Below are 26,357 nucleotides of genomic sequence, written 5' to 3' on the forward strand. Positions count from 1 at the left end.
CAAATCAATGAACAACGGGACAGTGCTACAGTGCTATTCTAATTGTCAGGTTGAGGTGCTTTTTTTTTTTTTAACCTGAAAAGGGGACTGTAGGACAAATAAGTTTGGAAATCTCTGCTAAGCTCATTTCTCTCATGCTGCTCCTTAGGGAACTTTTCCACTTGCTGGGTTTTAGTTTGGCAGGTAAATTCAGGAGTTTGTCTCGTCTTCAGTGTGCATAAGCATCACAAGAAAAAGAAGGCTGCAGATATGGAGAGAATTTTAGAGCTCATGCCCAGAGATACAGATCATAGTCAAAGGGCTAGGAATCTTCACTCTAACAAGGACTATAAGGGAATTCTGATGCAGGTAATCTCCCAACCTCACTCTGGGAGACTTGGGTCTTGACCTCAAACTCCAGGAAGGAGGAACAAATTCTGATCTGTTTAATGCTTTACCAGCAGTTCCAAGCACTATATTGCAAGAAATATTTGTTGGACTCTTTGTTTAATCTTCCTTTACATTTCCAGAGTACTTTACAGTCTACAAAGTATTCTGGGTGCTTTATCTGGTGACTCTAAATCTAGCTTCTGGCAGAATCATATTTCCCAAAGTATATGCTTCTCCTGGGGAGCACAATAGCAGCCTTGGGTGCAATTCTGGGGCAATTTCTGTTCACTTAAAGAAGGTAAATTTCTAGGGGTTGGCAGGCTGTTTTTTTTTCCCTAAAAAGGGGACTGTAGGACAAATAAATTTGGAAATCTCTGCCAAGATCATATATCATTCCTAAACAGCTCTATGTGGGCATACTTTGGGGGATTTCAGATATCTGAATATGAACATTATATTCATCATTTTCCTGGCAAAACATTTTTCTGGCTTCCTTATTGCTTTCAATGGGGTCATTCTTTGCCTCCACAGGTAACCATTTTCATTTAGTAACAGCAGTTCAATTCTATTTATTCAAAGTTAACATAAATCAGAGAGAAGTCACAGCTGTGCCTGACCTGGTAGGCCTGGTCTTCAGGCCCATACCACTAGAGCCTTCTCAGTATGGGGCAGGCTGAGTGTCTGCTTTGTTGGAGAGCCCAGCACTCCACTTACCCACACCCACTTCCACTAGCATCTAAACAGCCCGGTCCCTTGACCAGTCTTGGAGAGAAGCTGCAGCCAAGCTGAACGTGGGAGGCCCAAGAGGCCATGCTGCTGAGTCAACCTAGTGACACAGCTGCTGGAGTGGCCATACATGTATACATGGCCATACAACATCTCCAAAGTTACAGTACTGACAGCCCAGCAGGAACGCAGAAAATTAGGAAAACTGTATAGAATCCAGTGAGTGAAAAAATAACACCGAAGGCTCAATGAGCATAAACAATAGCACCGAACAGCACCGAACTAGCACCTAACAGCTCAGCAAATTCACAGACAATAACTTTAGTAGCACCATTATGAGGTATATGTTGTAATAAGCAATATAAAGTAAATTATTTGTGTCTGCTAATGGGACAAGCTGGAGAGGGGGTACCTTCGGACACAGGTGGTGGGAAGGTCAAACTGGTGACCAGATTGGTGTTAGAATATGGAATACCTAAAATGACTGTATTATGAACAACTTTGTAGGTCAAGGGGTTTAAATAAAAGTTTTTAAAAACAAAGTTAACGTAAATCAAATATTGCTTAAGGAATCAAGGCCAAGGGAAGTGACTCAGTGGTAGAACACTTGCCTTGCTTATGTGAGGCCTTGGTCAATCTGTCCTTCCTTTCTAAGTTATCTTTGATATCTTTCCATTCCACATCTGTTTGCTAACTCTGTTGCTATCTTCCCCTAAACTTCATATTGCTCTCAGAATGTATTTCCATTCTTGTAGTTCACACAAGCCCTTATCAGTTTGCTCCTGAACTATTTGGACTGGAATTATGTTCATTCCCCAAAGTATCAATTGATTTAGCAATGAATTAATTGCTAGATCATAGTTTCTAAAATAGATTCTTTACCATATTACTCTTTTGTTAATACTATCCAATGTCTCTGAAGAACATAGTGTCCCTAGCCCCTTTGAATAGTACCCAAGCCATTCCACTATGCCACCCACACTTTTGTTTGTTTGGGGGCCATATACAGTAGTGCTCAGGACTTACTCCTGGCTCTGTAGTCAGGGATCATTCCTAGTGGAGATAAACAAATCATATGTGGTGCCAGGATTGAACCAGGGTTGACTGTATACAAGGCAAGCTCCCTACCCACAGCATTATCTCTTTGGCCCCTGCCACTCACACTTATATCAGTCTCACTACCCTCTGTCCCCTGTTGGTCTCCTGTGCTCTGCAGATGTCCCTTTTTATGTACGAGACTTATTTAAAAATATGAACAGTGCTCCATTTCAAAACTTTCATCAAGACCTTAATTTGGGACTTTCTCTTTCCAGGTAGGTTGTTTGCCAGGTAGTTGGAAGAAGATTGTAATCTAAGGATATAGGTAAGACTATGATATTATGAAGGTCTTGGAACCTCTCTCCTCCTTCACCCCCCTGTCTCCCCCACCACACCATACATTTCTCCCCAACTTGCTTCTGGCCCTCATCATCTTTATGTGAGCCTACTGTTTTTATGTCAATATGAAACACAGAAGAGATGATCTGGGGTTCCCTCTTAAAACCCACCTGCAATAGGCGGGCTCACCAGATATGGCACCGCGTGAAGGAAGTACACCACACCAAGTGCTGAAGATAAAGAGGTGGTCCCCACGATTTCTGCAGTCACTACTGGAATCAGGGTTACGTAGGCACCATCAAAGTATCCAAAGGTACAAGAGAAAGGCACGAGAAGGGGGAGACTTTGAAGCATGGGGAGGCAGAGATAGCAGAGCCCATCTAGTCCCACAGCAAAGAGGTAGCAAACGTACTGGTAATTCTTCAGACACCTGTGGGGTATAAAGAACAAGAATGAGTGCTGTACACACAGGTTTTTTATATGTATATATACTTATATATATTTATGTATATATATAAAACCCTCTGACCTCAAACTATGCCATACAGCATTAAGTATCACAGTTCTTCAGAGATCATTTCCCCATTGTATGTCACTTATAAGCTGTATGTCTGTCTTTCTGTTTGTGTAAGGAAATGCAAGAACCAACCTCCCCAATAAGTGCGGTATGGTAGAAAATAAATGCTCTGAAACTATAGACAGCCTAGTTTCGGCCCAGTTTTCTCCCTTACTAGCTATTACTAGTTACTAATTATTTTGTAAAGGATCTCAATTTCTATAGCTGTAAAATGGGAAGGTTACCTACATAATAGTTGTGAAATAAACTGCAGAATGCCAAGATTAATCTTTTCTAGAAGGCTATCATATTAGATGCTTTCAGGTAACATGTTACAGGTTCTCATTAAAGAGGCACATTATAAATACTCAATAATCCAGGTGGCTATATAAAAGGCATATGATCAAAATGGTTAATCAAAAAGGCACATGAAAAAATGTTTTGCATTCCTAATTATCAGGGAGATACAAATCAAAACCACAATGAGATAATCTCACACCACAGAGCCTGGCACACATCAAAAAGTATAAGAACAACCAGTATTAGCATAAGAGCAACCAGTGTTAGCATGGGTACAGGGAGAGAGGGACTCTCACTCACTGCTGGTGAGAATGTTGACTGGTTCAGTCTTTCTGGAAAACAATATGGACATTTCTAAAAATATTAGAAATTGAGCTTCCATTTGACCCAGCAACTTGATTTCTTTGTAATTTCATGGTCACTTAAAAATAAATAAAACAGGGGGCTGGAGTGATAGTACAGCAGGTAGGGCGTTTGCCTTGCACGCAGCCGACCCAGGTTCGATTCCCAGCATCCCATATGGTCCCCTGAGCACCACCAGGGATAATTCCTGAGTGCAGAGCCAGGAGCAACCCCTGTGCAGAGCCAGGTGTGATCCAAAAGCAAAAATAAATAAATAAATAAATAAATAAATAAATAAATAAAACATGGGGCTGGAGTGATAGCTCAGTGGGTATGGCGGTTGCCTTGCATGCGGCCGACCCGGGTTCGATTCCCAGCATCCTATATGGTCCCCTGAGCACCGCCAGGAGTAATTCCTGAGTGCATGAGCCAGGAGTAACCCCTGTGCATCGCTGGGTGTGACCAAAAAAGCAAAAATAAATAAATAAATAAAAATAAAATAAAACACCTCAGTGTTTTACATAAACTTACAACAGTTAGGGTAAAATTATTAAATGACTTTTATCAGGGCCAGAGTGATAGTACCGTGGGTAGAATGCTTGCCTTGCATGTGGGTGGTCCCCGTGCCACTGATCGTCCCCTGATCCTGCCAAAACTGAACCTGAGTGCAGAGCCAGGAGTAAACCCTGAGAACCACTGGGTGTGGCCCAAAAACCAAACAAACAAAAAAAAAGACTCTGTCTTTTGCTTATGTTTTATTAAGAAAGGAAATAACAGTGAGTTTAAAAAAAATGTTTGGCCTGAGATGATAAAGGCCCTGTACTATGAACATATCTTATCTCAAGATCTCTCCCATAGTAGTTTCATTACATTTCCCCTTCAGTAACTCCAAGCCCATATATAATACTAATTGCTTTTAAGACTCTGTGCAATGCCAGCACCAGTTTATCCTTTACATTTTCCCATAGTCCAACACAAAATGCTATGAGAAGAGCCTGAGTGATAGTACAGTGGGTAAGGCACATCCTTGCATTCGGCAGACCCAGGTTTGATCCTCAGCATCCTATGTAGTCTCCTGAGCACTGCCAGGAGTGATTTCTGAGTGCAGAGCCAGGAGTAACTCCTGAGCATCGCTAGGTGTGGCCCATTCCCCACCCCACCCCCAATCCCCAAAAAGAAATGCTATGAGATTGATAAAAAATATTGCACTTACTCATTACTGAAGAAGGCCTGTGAAAATCCAAGGGTTAGGTAGTTTTCCCGTTAACAGGGATCACAAGGGATAAAGCCAGCACCAAAGCTTAGGTGTGGGATATCCCAGACTGGAAATCCCTTTATCAGACCAGGCTACTCACTAATTGATCATAAAGAGAGATAGATTCTCTTGCTCTTCTCTTTCTTCCTTAGCCATTAAAACTGTGGAATTGATTCTAAATATTAAATTCATAGCATTGGAGACAAGAAGCTGGATCATGACATGACCAAGGCATAATATGTAAGAAGTCACATGATCATTCTCCCAGGCCATAGTTCAACTGCATAGAGTGAAGAGCCATTTAGAATATAAGTAACTTGTTTCCTTCAATCCAAATAGATATATATTAGCTGAATAAATTGCTGTTTCCAAAAACTTTAGTTTCTAAACCTGATGTTCTGTATAGTATTTTCAGAAAATATAGTATTTTCAAAAAACAGAAAAAAGTATTTTCTACTTGCACTGTCAAACACAAGTACACGGCATCATCCCCTACTATTATTGCTGCATGAATCCTCCCCCCCCCCCCCCGAACTACATATGCTCCCTCTCCATCACCAGCCAGACCCTGGGGGTTGTTCAAAAGAAACTATGACCACAACACCTACCAGCAGTTGTCTTACCTGGAGATGGACTTGACCAAGGATGAACTTAAATCTGTCACCGGAACTTGTAGTTACCCTAGGCTTCTAATGATTTAGATTTATCAACAACCCAAAACTATTAGAATAGAGGTTGGTAAACTATGTCCAAATTTGCCTCTCCACCTATTTTTCTATCACCTGTTAACTAAGAAGGTTTTTCTACTTTTTGAGTAGTAAGAGAAAATAGAAGAGAATAATACTGTGTGGAAAATTATGAGAAATTCCAATTTTGGTGTCCACAAAAGAAGTCATGTCACATACTGTCATGGCTGTCTTGTGTTATGAAAGCAGAGCTGGAGAGTGGTGAGCATATGACCCATGAAGCCCCAAACATTTATTCTCTGCCTGAAAAGAACGTTTACCAATGCCTAGCAAGAAGAACCAGCAAGACAGCTGCCTTCAGATATTAAAGATATGTTAACGTTCAGATCTAGGAATCCTACGGGACAAAGGGGTGGGGGGGGGACTCAGTTTAGTTGGTGCCTGGTAGGAAACCCATTTTACCTTCTGTCCGTCAGCCATCCAAATGTGATATTGCCAATAATGTCGATCACACCAAGTATGGACATAAGAAAAGCAGCTTGCTGGTGACTCACACCGACACTCAGAGCATAAGGCACCAAGTATACAAAGAGAGGGCTGCAACCATATGCCATAAACAGAACAGAGACGGCTAATACAACAAAGTCCGGCATCAGCAAAAAGCTGTATTCCTGCTGCAAAGAATTGCAAAGGCAGGTCTGCATCCATTCTTTGGTCAGATTTGAACAGGGCGATGCCTGCTTGCAGTCTTGTTTCTGAGTTCGATCCACATGGTTCTGCTCTGAATTTGTATGGTCCTCTTTAAGAGTAATTGGTCGCATCAAGGCCCCACAAACACAGAGATTCAAAACAAAGCCACCAAGAATGAGGAGCGCTCCTCGCCAGGAAAATTGTTCAATGAGGAGCTGAACCACAGGAGCCAAGATGAAGGTGCCAATGCCACTTCCTGACATGGCAATCCCATAGGCAAGGGCTTTCCGTCGGCTGAAATATTTGCCGACCATGGCAATAGCTGGAGAATAAGAGAGAGCAAATCCAAGACCTAGGAATAAAGAGAAATCCCATAAATAAAGTGTGGGGGTAGAAGCCAGCAAGGAAGGAAATTTCTTAGCAAAGTGGAGAGATAGTACAATGAGTAAGAGGCTTGCCTTGCATGTGGCCAACCAGGGTTCAATCCCCTGAGCCACATATGGACTCCTGAACACCATCAGGAATGATCCCTGAGTGCAGAGCCGGATGCCCTGAACACCACCTGGTGTGGCCCCAAACCGAAGACATCTCTCAGAATGAAATAATCTGGATTTAAGTGAATTGGACCTTCTATTGAACCCTTATCAAACTTTTTTATAACAAGTTGGAAGTGAGTCTCCTCTTACCAGCCATTCAATATTCAAACTGTCGCATACACGTGACTTGCTTCTTGGAAAGAAAACTCTTTTTTTTCTGTCTTTGGGGCCACATCTGGCAAGGCTCAGGACTTACTCCTGGCTTTGTGACTGGGGGACCATACGGGGTGCCAGGGATCAAACCTGGGTCGGCCGCATGCAAGGCAAGCAACCCACCCTCTGTACTATCATTTCAGCCCTGGGAAGAAAGCTCTTAAGAAAACAGGATTTCTTGAAATGAAAAGAAGACCTTCAAAAATATTAGACAAACTAATTTAAATTAACTCGAAAATCAAAATAAGGCTGACCTATGAAATGGACTTAACCCCATTCAAACCTGTTTTAAATTTAAATTAGCCAGAGAAATACTAACCTCAATCCTTTATCGCCACTGAAGACATGATTTAATAGTCTGAACCATTCTGGAAGTGTAGCTTAAATAACACATGTAACCGCATGAAAGTTCCAGAGTAATTCCACATTATTGGGTAACACAGTGCAAGTTTTAAGTTTTATATTTGAACAGAGCAAATACATGCAGTCACCTAGAAATTTTCTTAAGGTCAGCAAAAAGCTTCTGAAAAATTGTTTCATTTCCTTTTGAGTCAAGAAAATAAGAAGGGTTTTAAGCCTGGGATTCATGGCACTTAAAACACCATGAAAGGAAAAGGAGAATGACCTTCAGTTCCTGTTCTACACGCAGTGCAGGATGACCAAGATCCCAAACTGCTGGACTCAGGCCTCCTGGATGTAAGAGTCTCAGTGCTAAGGGAGAGTCTCTGGTGAACAGGGATGATGGAGACCTCAGCAGCGTGGCCCTCTGGGTTACACAAAGCTACATCATAAAGCTCTATGTATGGACTCAATAGGAGATAATATTCTACCCCTCATGGCACTGCTGAAACAGAGAGATCCACACCTCTCTCAGAAGTGGATCAAACTGCCATGTGGGTTCCGCCAAGCAAGCCCACCCTGACCCTATGCAATCCTCCTACCTGCAATTTATGGTGTGCATAGCTATTCTAATTTTCTAAAGTACACTTTCAAGGGTCAGGACTGTGGCTCAGAGGCAGGCACTGACCTTGCCTGTGTGAGACCCTGGGCTAAAGCTTTAGCATCAATTGAATGGAGCATACTTCTGTAACACTGAGGACATGTAGTATCAGAATGTCCACAATAAAGGGTTTTCTGTTTAAAATGATGACACCTCCATAACTGGACAATGACTGATGCCCACAGTCATTGAGGTCTGTTGTGACCACAGGTAAGTTTTAATGTCTTGGCAAAAATGCTAGGAGAATGATCATTACTGAAAATTCACACTGTCCTGACTAAAGTCTCACTGCCTCTGAGAACAAAATTTCTGCCAGAGACTGCCGCCAAAGGGAAAACCAGCAGTTACTTTTACCATGAGGCTGATTTTTTTTAAAAGTGGTCTTGCATTTTTATTACAATAGCACAATTGATTGCATTTCCAGCTCTTTAGTCTAACTTCTAGGTAGATAGACATAAACTAGATCAGCTAAATTTAATCTAACAAAATGACTATTTTAGGAGTCACTACTCTGACAACCACCCAGTGGCCTGGGGTGAGAGAAGGAGCAGAAAGTGCCCTTACCTGTAAGAACTCCCAGAGTGAGGTAGAGATGTTTCAGACTGGTAGCAAATGAGCCCAGGATGAGACCAGTAGATGCCAGCAAGCCACCCAGCATGATTCCCACTTGGCAGGATAGATGGTTACTGACCACACTCCCAAGTGGCGCTTCAAAACAATAATAAAGAAGTTTAACAGAAAGGCCGTGGGGGCACTGTGAAAGCCTGTGATGTGGTATGTAGAACAGAAAATGACTGATCTTTGTAGCACTGAGCCTGTGCTATTCTTTCTACAGATTTGAAAAATTGAGGGCAGAGGAAATGACTTGTCCATAGTCACATGGAAATAACAGAGTAAAGCTGGATCTTATTCTGTGTCTTATTCTTTGACTTAGTTCCACTCCCATCCCAAGTGTTTTTGTAAATCGCCAGTGAACTTCTGATTTAAACTACAAGGCATTTGCCTAGTGGTATACCTTGAATGTATGATGTGATTAAATGTCATAAGAGTTGAATTGTGAAAAAAAAAAAAGTGGGCAGCCTTGTAGGACAACATCTACTATAAAAGGGCCACTGAGAAGATCCTAAACAAACTACTTGGCCCTACCTTGACCTTTGTGAAACCTATGGATGAGAAATTCAAAGCCCAGAAAATATAGAAAATGCCTATCAAAAACAGTAACAAGTCTCACAATGGAGACGTTACTGGTGACTGCTCGAGCAAATCGATGAACAACGGGACAGCAGTGCTACAGTGCTACTGTCGTCCACTGTCATCCATTTTCATTTGAAACTCAATGAAAAATGTTTTCTTCTCATCAAAAGATATGTATATTCATATATATATCTCCAAAGAGGGTCCTAGATGTGATTCTGTGAGCTCCACTAATGTTCCCAGATGAACAGGTGGGTGGATGATAATTGGGTACAAAAGGCCTCAAGTCCTTGAACAGAACTGAAATAGGTGGCACTTAATGTGACCCTGCTTAGCTAGAGGACTCCCATGGAGAGCAAAAGATAACAGGAGGGAAATGAGTCACCTAAAATACAAACATGATTTTCATGAGGTGTCCATGCAAAGGCTGTCACTGATCATGTGACCCTGAAAACCAACTGACTGTCTTGCTGGTAAAACAAAAAAATAGGGAGAGGGATACTCAGTGTTATCAGGAAAAAGAACCAACCTAACCTGCTCACAAAGCCTGCTTTTAGACCTACACTTGATCTTCAGTGCTTCCCGGCACAGGACATGATTGAACTGATTCCTAAATATGCACAGTATTTTTTTCTAAAAAGAAATAAGATTCGGTACCTAGAATGGAATCAGATGACATTATTTATAGTCTACTGCAGACTAAAGTATTTCCCTTTCCTACCAAGTTGTACACAAAGAAATGCATTTTCTAAAATACAGAATTCACTTAAATGAAAGGATTAAATGAGTATAATCTTCAAATAAATAATTTGAACGGGACTAGTCTCAGAATCTAAGACATGAATAAGTTTGATTTGAAAAATTGATAGAAATTAAAATCCCAAGACTAGTTTCCATCTACTATATAGATGAAATGGGTGTGTCTGGAGACACTGCACACTCTAAATTGCAACCTCTGGGGTTGCATGGGTGAAATGATAACCATGGTGAATGTGTTTATTTCATGATTGCACCATCTTATCCTTGCCTGGTCCTTGTCTAAGAATGATTTAGTCATGAAGAATGAAGAAACTCATGAATCAAATTTTGTACCCTTTTAGGGAAGGGAATAGTGTGAATACAAGTCTCGAGAGGTAATGCATATATTGGTACTGTTTTAAGCTTATTTGGAAACGGGGCTGGAGTGATAGTACAGCAGGCAGGGAGTTTGCCTTGCATGTGTCCAACCCGGGTTTGACCCCCCGCATCCCATATGGTCTCCCGAGCACCGCCAGCAGTCATTCCTCAGTAAAGAGCCAGGAGTAACCTCTGAGCATTGCTGGGTGTGACCCGAAAAACAAACAAACAAACAAACAAACAAACAAACAAAATTGTTTGGACAGAAATCACTGTGCTGTGCAATGACTGGTTGTAGGAGTGGATAATGAAGGACAGCATTTAGAAAATAAGCTGAGCAAATACTATATGATTAACTACTTCTAATAAAAGAACAAGTCCTGGAGAAGAGGCCAGGCAGTCTGGTGAGCAACGCAGCCGGAGAAATGCTCCGGACCCCAAACCGGGCCAGCAACACTGGGGATCCAGACGGAGGAGGTACAGCAGGCACACCTTCTCCAGATGGAGCCCTGGCGACACTGAGCAGCAACTAACACGGCTCCTGGCTGTGGGACCGGAACACATCCAAACTAACACATCCGGCTAACGCAGCCGCGCGACCTTTTCTAAAACCTGAAAACATACAATCTTTTAATGGAAAACCAATTATCAAATGCTTCCTTAGTAGGGCTGTCTTTCTTGGGGGGAAACTCCAGCAACAATAGTGAGTTTTGTTTTGCAATATGGAATGTAATCAAGGTAAAGAGAAAATGAAGTGAAATTCATCAGTTATACAGTTGGGGGTGGGGTTGGGGGCAGGGGGTATACTGGGGATTTTGGTGGTGGAATATGGGCACTGGTGAAGGGGTGGTGTTTGAATATTGCTATAACTGAGACATAAACCTGAAAACTTTGTAACTTTCCATATGGTGATATAATAAAAATTAAAAATAAATAAATAAATAAATAAATAAAAAAGAAAAGAAAACCCACCCACTTAAAAATAAATAAATAAATAAAAGAACAAGTCCTATGATGCCCATCACCCATTTTTGATATGAAAGAACCAAACGGTATATATTCTTTTGAGCATATTCATTATCTGCTCCATATGATACCAGCCAAAATTATTCATTCCAAGAGAAAATCTGGTTGAGATGGGTTGACAGCAGGATCAATCTTTTTCCAAAAATGCATAATCTTAGTCAATATTATGTTGCTCTGCAACTTATAAAAACTGGTAATCAAAGGCAGTTGGAGATTACTGACATGTACAGTAAATTACATATCCCTGCTTAAATGAAACTCACCACAAAGCATAGTCACACAGTCTACAATGGAATGGATCCATGCTGTTTGTGCATAATCCTGAGAGAAGTATGTCTGAAACTCCACAAAAAAAATTGAGATGCATCTGAAAAATAAGGTGAAGGCATTTTATATAAATACATATATGCATAAATAAATGATTAGTTATAGGATATAGGATATGAATATATATAACTGGTTATATCACTGTATCACTGTCAGCCCCGTTGTTCATTGATTTACTCAAGCGGGAACCAGTAACGTCTCTATTACACTCAGCCCTGAGATTTTTTTTTTCTTTTTGGGTCACACCTGGCAATGCACAGGGGTCACTCCTGGCTCTGCACTCAGGAATTACTCCTGGCGGTGCTCAGGGGACCATATGGGATGCTGGGAATCGAACCCGGGTTGGCCTCGTGCAAGGCAAATGCCCTACCCTCTGTGCTATCGTTCCAACCCAGCCCTGATATTTTTTAGCAGCCTCGCCTTACTCATCTTTCCCAATGATTGGAGGCTTTTTCAGGGTCAGGGGAATGAGACCTATCGTTACTGTTTTTGGCATATCAAACACGCCGTGAGTAGCTTGCCAGGCTCTGCCGTGCAGGCAATAGACTCTTGGTATCTTGTCAGGTTCTCCAAGAGGGAGAACTAGGCTATTAGATGTCGCATGGATGCATCAAGGCCAGGATTATATATCTTATATAATATATATATACATATATTATATCTGGTTATAGCACAGCAGGTAGGGCATTTGCCTTGCACGCAGCCAACCCGGGTTTTATTCCTTCGCACCTCTTGGAGAGCCTGGCAAACTACCGGGAGTATCTCGCCTGCACAGCAGAGCCTGGTAAGCTACCTACGGCGTATTCAATACGCCAAGAACAGTAATACGAAGTCTCACAATGGAGACATTACTGGTGCCCGCTTGAGCAAATCTATGAGCAACGGGATGACAATGACAATCATATATTATATATGTTTATAACATATATGGTTATATGTTTGTACCTATACACACATACATATATATAAGTAAACAATGAACTAATGAACATGACATGGAATTGAGTCAGAGCTTAAAGTTGAGTAGCCATCATTAGAGGGCTACTCAGTCTAAGTGAATGTGAAGATCACTGCTTTAGAGAAGCTCTTATGGAAGATCAAACAGTATGAATTGGAAAATTTTAAGCTGAAGATACATTGTTTTATCGTTATATAGGTTTCAGGTGCTGATCATTATACATTCAACCATTGAAAAACACAGGTTTGAACTGTGTGGATACACTTATACATGGATTTTCTTAAAAGCAATTGACATAAATTTACAGTACCATTAAGTACAAGGCAGTGCTATATGTATATCTGTACTTCCACATTTATAAAAGCATTATTTACAATAGTCAAGATCTGGGAACAAGCTCTATACCCTTCTGTGGATGAATAGATCCTTTATATATGCTTACATACATGTACCCACACATACAAATTTAATAGAATACTATTCAGCCATAGAAATTGAAGGGTAGGGCTTGAGACATAGTACGGCAGGTATGGCATTTGCCCAATCCCCAGGACCTTATATGGTCCCTTGAACCATCCCGTTGCTCAGGAGTGATCCCTGAGTACAGAGCTATGAGTAAGCTTTGAGCACAGCTGGGTGTGGCCTAAAAACAAAATAAAACAAAACAAAAAGAGGGGTAGTGGGATATAGCACAGGTGTCAGGGCCCATGCCTTGTATGCATGGGTCCTAGGCTCCTTTTCCAGCACTGTATGTCCTTGAACACCACTAGGGTGGTCCTGCTGTGCTCCAGCACTTCTGGGCTTGAGCTGGACCATTGCCAGACCCAGGCACTGACCCAGCCAGTCTGGTTGGATGAGTATCAACAAGAGTGGCCCTCAGTGAACCTGAACACTACTTGGAAGCCCACCCCTCAAATAACAGAATCTTACCATTTGCAACAAGGAGTTTGAAGGACTTATACTATGTAGAATAAGTCCGACAAAGAAAGATAGGTAAGGTATCATCTCACTCAGATGTGGGATCTCAAAACAAGTTGAAAAACCAAATACATTGGGCTGAAGCGATAGCACAGCGGGTAGAGCATTTGCCTTGCACGCGGCCGACCTGGGTTCGATTCCCAGCATCCCATATGGTTCCCTGAGCACTGCCAGGAGTAATTCCTGAGTGCAGACCCAGGAGTGACCCTTGTGCATCGGGTGTGACCCAAAAGAGGGGGAAAAAAAAGCCACAGTGAAAGGGATCAGACCTGTGGTTACCAGAGGGAGGGAAAATAAAAGGCAGGTGGTAAGAAGGTACAGACTTGCCCTTGGAAGTAAGTTCTTGGGACGTGATGCTCACAGGATGACTTCAGCTCACACAGTCTACATGATACGCTAAGTAGGAAAGAGGCTAAATTGTAAGATCTCTCATCACAAAGATTTCCTTTCTCTTCCTTTAGCTGTTTCTATATAAGAATATTAATATTCTTCAGCTAATAATAAAATTAGCTGAACCAATTTTAGAAATTCACAATATTCACAAATCAAACCATCTAGTTCTAAACTTACCCAGTGATGAGTGCCAAGTATAAGTATTTCTCAATCAAAGTAGGGGAGAAAGAATGAACTGATGCTCTACGCTGGCACGTACCCTGAAGGCCGCTCTCCTCTTCCTCCTTCCTAGTCCTCTGGACTGCCAGCTGGTTCATTATATTTAAATATTGATGCTAGTTACATCTTCACACTTTGCTCCTCTCACCTTATTCTGTGCTCAGGGGACCATATGGGATGCTGGGAATCGAACCCGGGTTGGCCGCATGCAAGGCAAACACCCTACCTGCTGTGCTATTGCTCCAGCCTCTAGCCCTTATTTTAAGCAAGTTTATAGTAATTATAATATATACTCAACTAGTCCTTATTATAACAGAAACAAATATCCTGCTTCTTTCCTCAATCCTATATTTTAATATAGTATTTCTGGCTGGAGCGATAGCACAGCGGTAGGGCGTTCACCTTTCACACGGGTGACCCATGTTCGATTCCTCCGCCCCTCCCGGAGAGCCCAGCAAGCTACCGAGAGTATTGAGCCCACCCAGCAGAGCCTGGCAAGCTACCCGGGTGTATTGAATATGCCAAAAACAGTAACGATAAGTCTCACAATGAGAGACGTTACTGCTGCCCGCTCGAACAAATCGATGAGCAACAGGATGACAGTGACAGTGACAAATAATGAATATATTTCTATCTTTATTTCCATCTTTAATATATAAGCATTGTACAGATTTCATAGGGGAAACATTAATGCACTTGATGACATTGTTACCAAATAAAGTTATTTGCACAAATTAATTTCTTTTGCTGCCAAAGGTGTGCTGCCAGAGATGAACAACAGAATTTGATTTGAAAGAATTTAGAACATGCATATTTCAGGAATGAATTTATTCTAAATTAAAATTTAAGAATGAATCTCTATATATACCCATGAAGCTCATGCATAATTAGTACCACATTCCTTTATATTTTTATTTTTTTAGCACTGCATCCTTGACTTAAAAAAAGAGGGAAGGAGGGGCTGGAGTGATAGCACAGCGGGTAGGGCATTTGCCTTGCACTCGGCCAACCCGGGTTCGAATCCCAGCATCCCATATGGTCCCCTGAGCACCGCCAGGAGTAATTCCTGAGTGCAGAGCCAGGAGTAACCCCTGTGCATCGCCGGGTGTGTCCCAAAAAGAAAAAAAAAAGAAAAAAAAAGAGGGAAGGATACAGAGGAAGAAAGTATGACATATGCTCTAAGATCATACTATATCTCTCTGCTTCTACATAGTCCCCACATTCCTAGCTAAATACAAAACAAAACAAAATGAAGTCTAGGTTTTAAACTTCCAATAGTATCTGGTGATTCAAGAGGTTTTCAAGTATTGGGGTTTTACATGTTTTTCTTTTCTGGGATGAGCTTCTTCTGAAAACAAATGGCTGGAATAGTCACAATATTTAGTGTCAAATTGTCCTAATACTCCAGGCTTATGTCAGATATTACAGAAGAAACCACTAGGCAAGTCTCCTAATTGTCAAAAAAAAAAAATCCAGGGGCTGGAGAGATAGCACAGCGGGTAGGGCGTTTGCCTTGCACGCGGCTGACCCGGGTTCAAATCCTAGCATCCCACATGGTCCCCTGAGCACGGCCAGGGGTAATTCCTGAGTGCAGAGCCAGGACTAACCCCTGTGCATCGCCAGGTGTGACCCAAAAAGAAAAAAAAATCCACCTACTTTGCAAAGAAAAATGTATGTGAGCAGATAAAGGAAACACACACACACACACACACACACACACACACACACACACCCCTACATAAACACGTGATTTTTCACCATAATGTGTTCAGAATTAAAATGAAGCAACTTGGTGGGAATGCCGACTGGTTCAGCCCTTCTGGAAAACAATTTGGACGACTCTCAAAAAATTAGATATTGAATTCCCATTTGACCCAGCAATACCACTGCTGGGAATATATCCCAGAGAGGCAAAAAAGTACAATCGAAACAACATCTGCACATGTATGTTCATCGCAGCACTGTTTACAATAGCCAGAATCTGGAAAAAACCCGAATGCCCCAGAACGGATGACTGGTTGAGGAAACTTTGGTACATCTATACAATGGAATACTATGCAGCTGTTAGAAAAAAGGAGGTCAAGAATTTTGTAGTTAAGTGGATGGGCATGAAAAGTTTCATGCTGAGTGAAATGAGTCAGAAAGAGAGAGACAGACATAGAAAGATTGCACTCATCTATGGTATATAGAATAACAGAGTGGGAGACTAACACCCAAGAACTGTAGAAATAAGTACCAGGAGGTTGACTCCATGGCTTCGAGGCTGGCCTCACGTTCCGGGGAAAGGTCAACTCAGAGAAGCGATCACCAACTACATTGTAGTCGAAGGCCATGTGGGGGAAGGGAGTTGCGGGCTGAATGAGGGCTAGAGACTGAGCACAGCGGCCACTCAACACCTTTATTGCAAACCACAACAGCTAATTAGAGAGAGAGAACAGAAGGGAATGCCTTGCCACAGTGGCAGGGTGGGGTGGGGGGGAGATGGGATTGGGGAGGGTGGGAGGGACGCTGGGTTTACGGGTGGTGGAGAATGGGCACTGGTGAAGGGATGGGTTCCCAAACTTTGTATGAGGGAAGTATAAGCACAAAAGTGTATAAATCTGTAACTGTACCCTCACGGTGATTCTCTAATTAAAAATAAATAAATTAAAAAAAATAAATAAAATGAAGCAACTTAGGGAGAAAAAGACAAGCCCTATCGCCTTAATAAAGCACAGATAGTTCCCACCTACCTGGTAACTGCTCGAGTGCAGATGGTGACAAGGAAACAACCAGCCACAATCATCCAGCCCCAGCCCCCGTCTGGAGGGGAGGCAGGAGGCGCTCTGTTCACTCTTGCCATAGTTCTGATTCTTTTCCCTTCTTCTCCAAGTTAGCAAACAGTCCAGTTAGGATCTTGGAAGAGTTTGCTGTCCAGTGGCTTCCTGTTGGCATTCAAGATTGTCATAGAATGCTACCTGGCACATGGGTAATTGGCCATCTAAAACCAAAAAAAGAAGTATGAGGACACATTTAGATTTTATTGCCAAATCTAAAAAGTTTTTATTTTTACATGGCAGGATTATTAAGATTTTCCTGTTACATATGATTATTTGCAACTATAAATATTGGACTGGGGCAAAGTTGTCGTTGGTACCCATTCTCCTTTTATTCTGCACTTTAAAAAAATTTATTTATTTATTTATTTTGCTTTTTACGTTACACCCGGCGATGCACAGGGGTCACTCCTGGCTCTGCACTCAGAAATTACCCCTGGTGGTGCTCAGGGGACCATATGGGATGATGGGAATCGAACCCAGGTTGGCCGCGTGCAAGGCAAGTGCCCTACCCACTGTGCTATAACTCCAGCCCCTAAGAATTTATTTAAAAGAAAATATATTTTTGGTTTTTGGGTTACCCCTCGTAATACTCAGGGGTTACTACTGGCTTTGCACTAAGGAATTATTCCTGGTGGAGCTGGGAACACCATATGGGATGCCAGAGATCAAACCTGGGTTAGTCATGTGCAAGGTAGGTGCCCTACCTGCTGAACATCACTTCAGGCTTCCCATTCTCCTTTTAAAATAACAGATCCTCTTATATTTCAGCCTAATATATGCACCTAGTTTGAAAGCATTTTTCTAAGTGGCTTTGTCTGAAAGAAGTGTGAGAAGAAATAAAGTAATATGTGTGAATTCTATTTCGTCAGTTCAAGCCAAAGGCACTTTCTAAACATTTCTACCACTCCTTTCCAGAAGAATAGATACAAGTGAAGAGATGCTGTAACTACACAGACCATGACATCACCCAAGGGGTGGCAGAACTTCAGGACAGAGAGGCACAAGAGATAGCATAGGGGTTACAGGCACTTGCTTTGACTGTGACTAACCCTGGTTTAATGTCAGGAGGAGGAGGAAGAGGTGGAGAAAAGAGGAGAAGGGGGATGTAAGGAAGAGGGAGGAGGAGAAAAAAGAAGTAAAGGAGGAAGAAGAGGAGAAAGAGGAAGAGAAGGAAGGAGGAGGAGGAGAAAGAGGAGAGAAAGAAGGAGAAAGAAGAAATAGAATTATAGGATAGAAGAATCCAGTGACTGTGCAGAAGAGGTTCCTCTCATTAGACTCACATAGTGCTGTATAAGACTAAAACAAGCTTTAGATTTATTAGAGCCTCTGTAATTTGAAATCTGTTTCAACACTCTAGAAGACCATGTTCTAATTATTATACTTATTTAGTCCAACCAGACTGCTTGGCTTTTCTGTGCTAGAGAGCTATGATTTTTTGAAGCATGTGATTGGGAGGTGGGCACACTGTGCTGAGTGTGATGCAGGAATTATACACATGGGAAACTATCATTAGCAATATTGTAAGTCACAGAACCCCAGTTTTTTTTTAAAGTTAAAAACCAAAACCCAAATCCCCCAAACCAAACAATCAAAATTTTAAGTATGTGATTAAGCAAGAAGAGAATGACAAATAAATGAAATAGAGAGCTCAGAAGCTGGTACATAGCTATCTAATATAACTAAGCACTAGGAGAGATCAGAAGAAAGGTGGTCCACTACGTTTATGTTACCACTCTCCATTTAGTTCTTGGCCTTACAGGTCATGCCTTCTTAAACTTTTCCTACTCATGATCCCCTTTCACCCAAGAAATGCAATGAGCTAATGTGAGATGTGGAGCAAGGCAACAGGCACCAGAGCAGATAAGATCTATCCCTGCATAGCAGATAAGACCTGTCCCTGCATAGCAACCCAGTAGGGAGTGTCTGGGTGCATTTGACAAGCACCAGGTATCCGACCTTGAGTCTCACCCAACCTCCCCCTCCCCCCACCCCAAGAATAGTCATCTACACTTAGCGAGTCATTCCTAACTGCAGCATCTCGCCCTATTTGGGATTGGGCCCAGGCAAAGCAGAGTTGGAACGGTGATAGGTCAGTAATGCTAAACTTCATGTGATTGGACCATCCTCTTAAACCGAGACCCTCTATAAAACATGTGTGTATTTGGCAATAAAGTGAACGGCCATCAGCTGTCTCCTGGAGTGGTTTGTTTCTCTGCGCGCCCTTCATCCTTCGCCTCACGTCTGCCCAGACCTGGTGTGTAACATGACTGGGCAAGCTGGGGGAAAACTATTCCCCAACAGTGAGAAACACCTTGGATTTCTCATGCCATTGCTTTTAAAATTAATTTTTGCTCATTTTGTGTTTAGAAACTTTTACTCTTGCCTTCTTTTTCATGCACTTCGCCCCCAACTCTGCCCACCATTCAGTTACTCCATGTGGGGAATAACCCACATTTAAGAATATAGATTTTAGACAGATCAGAATTAAATGCTAAAAAAAATCACTAAAAATTTCGGGCTGGAGCAATAGCACAGTGGGTAAGGCATTTGCTTTGCACACGGACGACCCAGGTTCGATTCCCAGCATCCCATATGGTCCTTTGAGCACCGCCAGGGGTACTTTCTGATTGCAGAGCCAGGAGTAATCCCTGTGCATCGCCGGGTGTGACCCAAAAAGCAAAAAAAATATCAAGTGAAAGTATAGGCTTATAGTTATCTGACATCCAGATGTGAGAACTCACTTAAACTTTGTTAATATGTAATATTTTATATATAAAATATATAATATATAAACATATTCATATTACATTTATAACATATAAAACCAAAAAGTAAACCAAGGACGTGGCAGGATTTGAGGAGTGGGGGGTCCAAAGAAGACTATCTGCAACATTACTTTATTCATTTCCCAAAGTTCAAAATTCAATGTCTACTATGATGGGCACTGTTTCAGGGCACTGGTGATTCAGTGATGAGCAAACACACACAGCTGCTAATGATGACTCTAAGGTGTCCATCTGTTGGTCCAGTCTTCTATGGCTCTTGCCTCTGTATCATCCTTTGGTGTGGTTGTCCGGACCTATGACTTGCTTCCCACCAAGATACAGCCACATGATGGGCTTAGACTCGTGACTTCATCACACAACCTAAGATGCAGGCTTGTGAGCAGACTCGCTCACATCTTTCTGCCAGAAGCTCCCTCTGCCTACGGCAAAAGCCACATATCCCGAGAAGCTGAAGCCAGCCTTTAGACCACAGCAAAAAGCTCAAGCTCTCAGTCCTATGACAGAAAAGCAGTGAGTTCTGCCAACTGAGAATTCTGCCACTGAGTTTTGAGGCAGATTTTTTTCCTAGTTGAGCCACTAGTTGAACACATAGCTTGGCTCTCACTTTGGAGGTGACTTGGTGACACTCTGGTCTGAGAACCTAGTTAAGTGGTGCCTGTCTTTTGGCTTCACAGAAAATGTGAGAAAAAGTGCTTTGTAAGGCTTGACATTTTGTAATATCCAACAGCCTTAATTACACTATGGATAAATTTTTATGGGACTAAAAACTTCTGACAGATGATTTTCCTACTATATTAAACAAACCACCCGCTTATTGGTATCATTGTATTAAGAAATTTTAAGAAATACTAATAAATGAAATATTATTTCATGAATAACCCATGAATAATTTGGTAAACATAGGTTTTTACCACCTGGCAAAATACGTGCAAATTAAACTATTTAATAAAAATTTACTTTAAAATCACAGTTTTCTCAAGAAAATGGTTCACAGAATTTTCTAAGATGCATCTTTGAAGTCAGGAAACAAATTGGAAACAACTGGCAGCTTTGTAAGTTCAGAGAGAAAATATAGACAAACATCCTGAGACTAAGGCAGCTGAGGCGATTCTTACACAGACCATTTCTATGTGGCCACTTTCAAGCCTTCTACCTCCTTCAAGCATTGTACCCCCTTGTTTATCTAATTAGTCATTCCATGAATGTGGGAGAATGACATAAAAAATAGAGTCAACAGTTGAAGAATCCTGAACCATCAAAAGTATTAGTACATTTTTTTTTCCTGAGGTGGGGGACACCTGGTGTTGCTCATTGATTATTCCTGGCTCTGTGCTCAGGGCTCGCTCCTGGTAGACTCAGGAGACCTTAGCTGGGGATCAAATCCAGGTTAATCGAATGCAAGGCTTTACCACTACACTATGTATCCAGCCCAAGAAATTATATATATACATATATATATATATATATATATTTTAAACAATGACTAAATAACTTTTGGACTTGCTCTATAAAACCAAAGCAATTGAGGTAGTATAATATTAGAACAATAGATTACTGGAACATAGCACTGTAGCACTGTCATCCCGTTGTTCATCGATTTGCTTGAGCGGGCACCAGTAACCTCTCCATTGTGGGACCTGTTACTGTTTTTGGCATATCGAATATGCCATGGATAGCTTGCCAGGCTCTGCTGTGTGGGCGGCATACTCTCAGTAGCAAGCCCGGGTTGGCCCTGTGCAAGGCAAACACCTTACCTGCTGTGCTATCGCTCCATAGAAATAGAAACACACATTTATTGAGGGGAAATTTTATCTTGAGTTTTAACTTACACTATGTACAACACTAGATCTTACCATAAAAGCAAAAAGCATAACTTTTTAAAAGAAAACATAGGAGGAAAAAATACAATTTGATGCTAGGCAAAGATTTTTTAGCAAAATGAAGGCCTTTCTCTTGCCTTCACTGAGACTAATAAAGAAGGTTAGATTTATTATAGGAACAAAGAAGCTGCAATTTTCCTCAGACCTGTGTTGCTTTGTGAGCAAGTCTCAGCCTTACTGCAGCTCTCTAAGGAACCCTTCCAGTGGACTCTATGATTACCTGGGTAATAGGAAGGTACATTTTGGGGTACACCATTTGTGTCCTTAAAGTGTTCCATCTAAAGATCTTTTACTTCTGTCTGTGACAAGAAGTACAAAGATAATCTTTCTAATAGTGAAAGTATGTGTATCCTTAGCTGCAATCTTTTTAAGCACCCTTAATCAACCAGGATATATGGTTATTACCTTAGCCAAACAAATGCCAACCTTATTACTAGCCCATTATGCTGCTCCCACCTACCCTATGATGTTCTGAGTTTCCTTTATCTTCTTTTCTTTTTTTCATTTTATTTATTTATTTATTGGCTTTTGGGGTCACACCTGGTGATGCTCAGGGGTTACTTACCTGGCTCTGTACTCAGGAATCACTCTTTTTTTTTTAAATTGAATCACATGGGCTGGAGTGATAGCACAGTGGTAGGGCATTCGCCTTTCACGAGGCCAACCCGTGTTCGATTCCTCTGCCCCTCTCGGAGAGCCCGGCAAGCTACTGAGAGTATCGGTAGGCAGAGCCTAGCAAGCTACCCGTGGCTATTGGATATGCCAAAAACAGTAACAATAAGTCTCACAATGAGAGACGTTACTGGTGCCTGCTCGAACAAATCGATGCGCAACGGGATGACAGTGACAGTGACAGTGAATCACCATGAGATACAGTTGCAAGCTTTCATGTTTGAGTTTCAATTGTACAATGATCAGACACACATCCCTTCATCAGGGCACATTCTCCACCACCAATGTCTCCAAGTATGCTCCCCTTTCCAACCCTCCCCCTGCCTCCATGGCAGACAATTAGGAATCACTCCTGTCATTGCTTAAGGGACCATATGGGATGCCAGAGATTGAAGCTGGGTCAGCCTCGTGCAAGGCAAATGCCCTACACACTGTACTATCACTCTGGCCCCTGTTTTCTTTACCTTCATATTCTTTTTGTGCCCACTTTCTCACCCAACTTTTCTGTATTTTCTGCTTTAGTTGTCTCCACCAATCCCTTTTCCCTCAGAGTTGTTATCTCCATTTATTTTTCTTTTCGGGCCACACCCGGCGATGCACAGGGGTTACTCCTGGCTCTGCAATGAGGAATCATCCCTGGCAGTGCTCAGGAGACCATATAGGATGCTGGGAATCGAACCCGGGTTGGCTGCATGCAAGGCAAACATCCTACCCACTGTGCTATTGCTCCAGTCCAGTTATCTCCATTTTATAGTCTGGAAGTCATCTCCACATTTCTCTCCAGAACCTTATCAAGCATACTTCTGTTATTACTGTCCATCTCCCTACCACTAAACTGTTTAATGACACACAACAGAAAAAAAAATCTCCTGATTTTTTTACCACCCCCAAGCTGAGAGGGAGAGGGGGGGGGTTACAGATAAGAGCTCTATCAGAGTGTCTAATAAATGAGAAGTAAGTTATGCTTTCACTTAAGAGAACCTCACCAAGACAAACATTAAAAATAGAAATAATGGCCAGGGACTGGAGTGATAGTACAATGGAGAGGGCATTTGCCTTGCACAAAGCTGACCCAGGTTCGATCCCTGGCATCTCATATGGTCCCCTGAGCACTGTCAGGAGTAATTCCTGATTGCAGAATCAGGAGTAACTCCTGTGTATCACCAGGTATGACCCAAAAGACAAAAATAAATAAATAACAGAAGTTTTTCTTTTCTTTTCTTTTTCTTTTTTTTTCTTTTTTTTTGCTTTTTGGGTCACACTCCAGCAATGTGCAGGGTTACTTCTAGCTCATGCACTCAGGAATTACACCTGGCAGTGCTCAGGGGACCATATGGGATGCTGGGGATCGAACCCGGGTCAGCAGCGTGCAAGGCAAATGTATTACCCGCTGTACTATAGCTCCAGCTCCAACAGAAGTTTTTTTTTTTTTAAGGCATTAAAAAAAAGAAATAACAGGGCTAGAGGATAGTACGGTAGATGGGGCGTTTGCCTAGCATGCAGCTAACCAGAGTTCAATCACCAATACCATAGATGGTCCCCAGAGCCCTGCCAGGAGTGATCCCAGAGTGCAGAGCCGGGACTAAGCCCTGAGCACTCTAGTTCTACTAAAGACCTATGCAAGTAGTCACAACGATAGCTTAACAGACCAAGTGCATGTTTGCATGCAGCAGCCCAGGGTTCAGTCCCTGGCACTGCGTGATCAGTTCCCTGTATCCACCAGGAGAGGCCCCAACACCATTGGATGGGGCCCAAAATCCAAAACCAAACCAAACCTGAAAGTCATTTTATTCATCAGAGGGGTAAAATTATCAGTTAAAACATAGGGTCCGGAGCAATCGTACAAAGGTAGGGTGCCTGCCTTGTGTGTGTGTTCATTCCCTGCCCCCACATATGGTCACCTGAGGCACAGCAGGAGTGATGTCTGAGTGCAGAGCCAGGAGTAAGTCTTGGGAACAGCTGGAAATGACCCCAGATAAAGCAAAGAAAAATAAAAACATGAGAAAATTAACATTACAACTTGGAAATGAAGAGTATTCTGCAGAACCAGTTTTTATCGGGATGTTGTGCAGCCAGGAGAAAAGTGCTCTCATCATTTAGGTTCCAGCCAGTACCTAGAGCTCAATTTCCTAGCTCCCCGGGCCAAAGAATATTCTATGAAATAACAGGAATAGTTACTATTTAAAGGCAGTTCACCACCAGGTTCTAAATTCTCTACTGTGGAGCTAGAAAGATAGTACAGTGGGTGAGGTGTTTGCCCAGGATGCAGACAATCCGGGTTCGACCCCCAGCATCCCTTATGATTCCCCAAACACTACCAGGAGTGACTCCTGAGAGCAGCACCAGGAGTAATCCCTAAGTATTGTTAGTATCAATAGTATTGTATTCTGTCCTAAGTATCCCAGAACAGAACAAAATAAATGAAACTAAATTCCCTACTGTACCTATTCTCTCATTTTAATCTTCATCCCAGCCACAGATTAAAGTAAAAAGTAGTCTAACTGCGAAGACAGAACCTCACCCTGACATTGAAGCTCAAACTAAAAGGGTTCAGGGATTGGAAGCTCTTGGTGTTAATCTCTTTGTCCTTGTTCCTCTTTGCTGCCTCCAAGTTCCCTCATAGTGGAAACCTTTATGTCAATCTTCTTTATGTTCTACCTTTTATGTCAGACGTGTTGAACATTTGTCTGCTAAGTGTTGGGTGAAATGTAAGCCTTTTGTGGAAGAGGAAGCTACTTTCCTCGCAGTCACTGGACCCTCTGTCACTCCCTCTAAACTAAGGAGTAACTATTTGGTTCTGCCTTACCCCAGAATTCAAGACCCTCCTGATCAGCCTGGCTACTGACTGGACATTACAGAGGAGTGATATCATGTACACTGGAAGGCAACCTTCCAGGGAGGCTATTATTCAAATATTTTATTTTATTTGTTCGGGGGTTTGGTGCTTGGGGTCACTCCTGGCAGGGGAACATGTGGTGACACATTCAAGTCAGCCCTATCTCTCTGGTGCCAAGAATGTGAATACTTGAATGTAGTTTTTAATGGACTGAAGCGCCAGCATAGTGGGTAGGGCGTTTGCCTTGCACGAGGCCGACCCAGGTTCGATTCCTCCATCCCTCTCAGAGAGCCTGGCAAGCTACTGAGAGTATCCTGCCCACACAGCAGAGCATGGTGTATCTGATATGCCAAAAACAGTAACAAGTCTCTCCTGAAATTTATATGGAACAATAAGCCCCCACGAATAGTAAAGCAATTCTTCGGAAAAAGAAAATGGGAGGAATCAACCTCCCCAACTTCCAACTCTACTACAAAGCGGTAGTCATTAAAACAGCATGGTACTGGAACAAAGGCAGAGCTGCAGACCAATGGAACAGGGTTGAATACTCTGACACACACCCCCAAATATATGATCATCTAATCTTTGATATGGGAGCAAGAAATGTGAAGTGGAGCAAGGAAAGCATGTTTAACAAATTGTGCTGGCAAAACTGGATGGCTACATGCAAAAAAATGGGCTTAGACCTTCACCTATCACCATGTACAAAAGTCAGATCAAAATGGATTAAAGACCTCAACATCAGACCAGAATCCCTAAGGTACATTGAAGACAAGGTCGGCAAAACCCTCAACAACATTGAAGCCAACGGTATCTTCAAAGCTGACACGCCACTGGCCAAGAAAGTGAAAACAGAGATAAATAAATGGGACTATCTCAAACTAAGAAGCTTCTGCACCTCAAAAGAAACAGTGACCAAAATACAAAGACAATCTACAGAATGGGAAAGGATATTTACGCAGTACCCATCCGATAAAGGGTTGATAACAAGGATATACAATGCACTGGTTGAACTCCACAAGAAGAAAACTGCCAACCCGATCAAAAAATGGGGTGATGAAATGAACAGAAACTTTCCCAAAGAAGAAATCTGAATGGCTGAG

The 26,357-nt window shown here is 42.0% G+C and overlaps 1 protein-coding gene across 1 annotated transcript in view; it reads right to left on the minus strand.

Annotated features, from left to right (window-relative positions):
- SLC16A12 (solute carrier family 16 member 12) overlaps positions 1 to 26,357 on the minus strand; it is an 84,640-nt gene that overhangs the window by 5,565 nt on the left and 52,718 nt on the right. The window contains 6 exon segments of the mRNA XM_004607608.3: positions 2,643 to 2,902; positions 6,074 to 6,653; positions 8,615 to 8,758; positions 11,650 to 11,753; positions 16,994 to 17,111; positions 17,114 to 17,241. Of these exon segments, the coding sequence (XP_004607665.3) occupies positions 2,643 to 2,902; positions 6,074 to 6,653; positions 8,615 to 8,758; positions 11,650 to 11,753; positions 16,994 to 17,111; positions 17,114 to 17,195 (1,288 nt within the window). The 5' untranslated portion in view covers positions 17,196 to 17,241.

Source organism: Sorex araneus, chromosome 11, assembly GCF_027595985.1.
Source record: "Sorex araneus isolate mSorAra2 chromosome 11, mSorAra2.pri, whole genome shotgun sequence".
Classification (NCBI taxonomy): domain Eukaryota; kingdom Metazoa; phylum Chordata; class Mammalia; order Eulipotyphla; family Soricidae; genus Sorex; species Sorex araneus.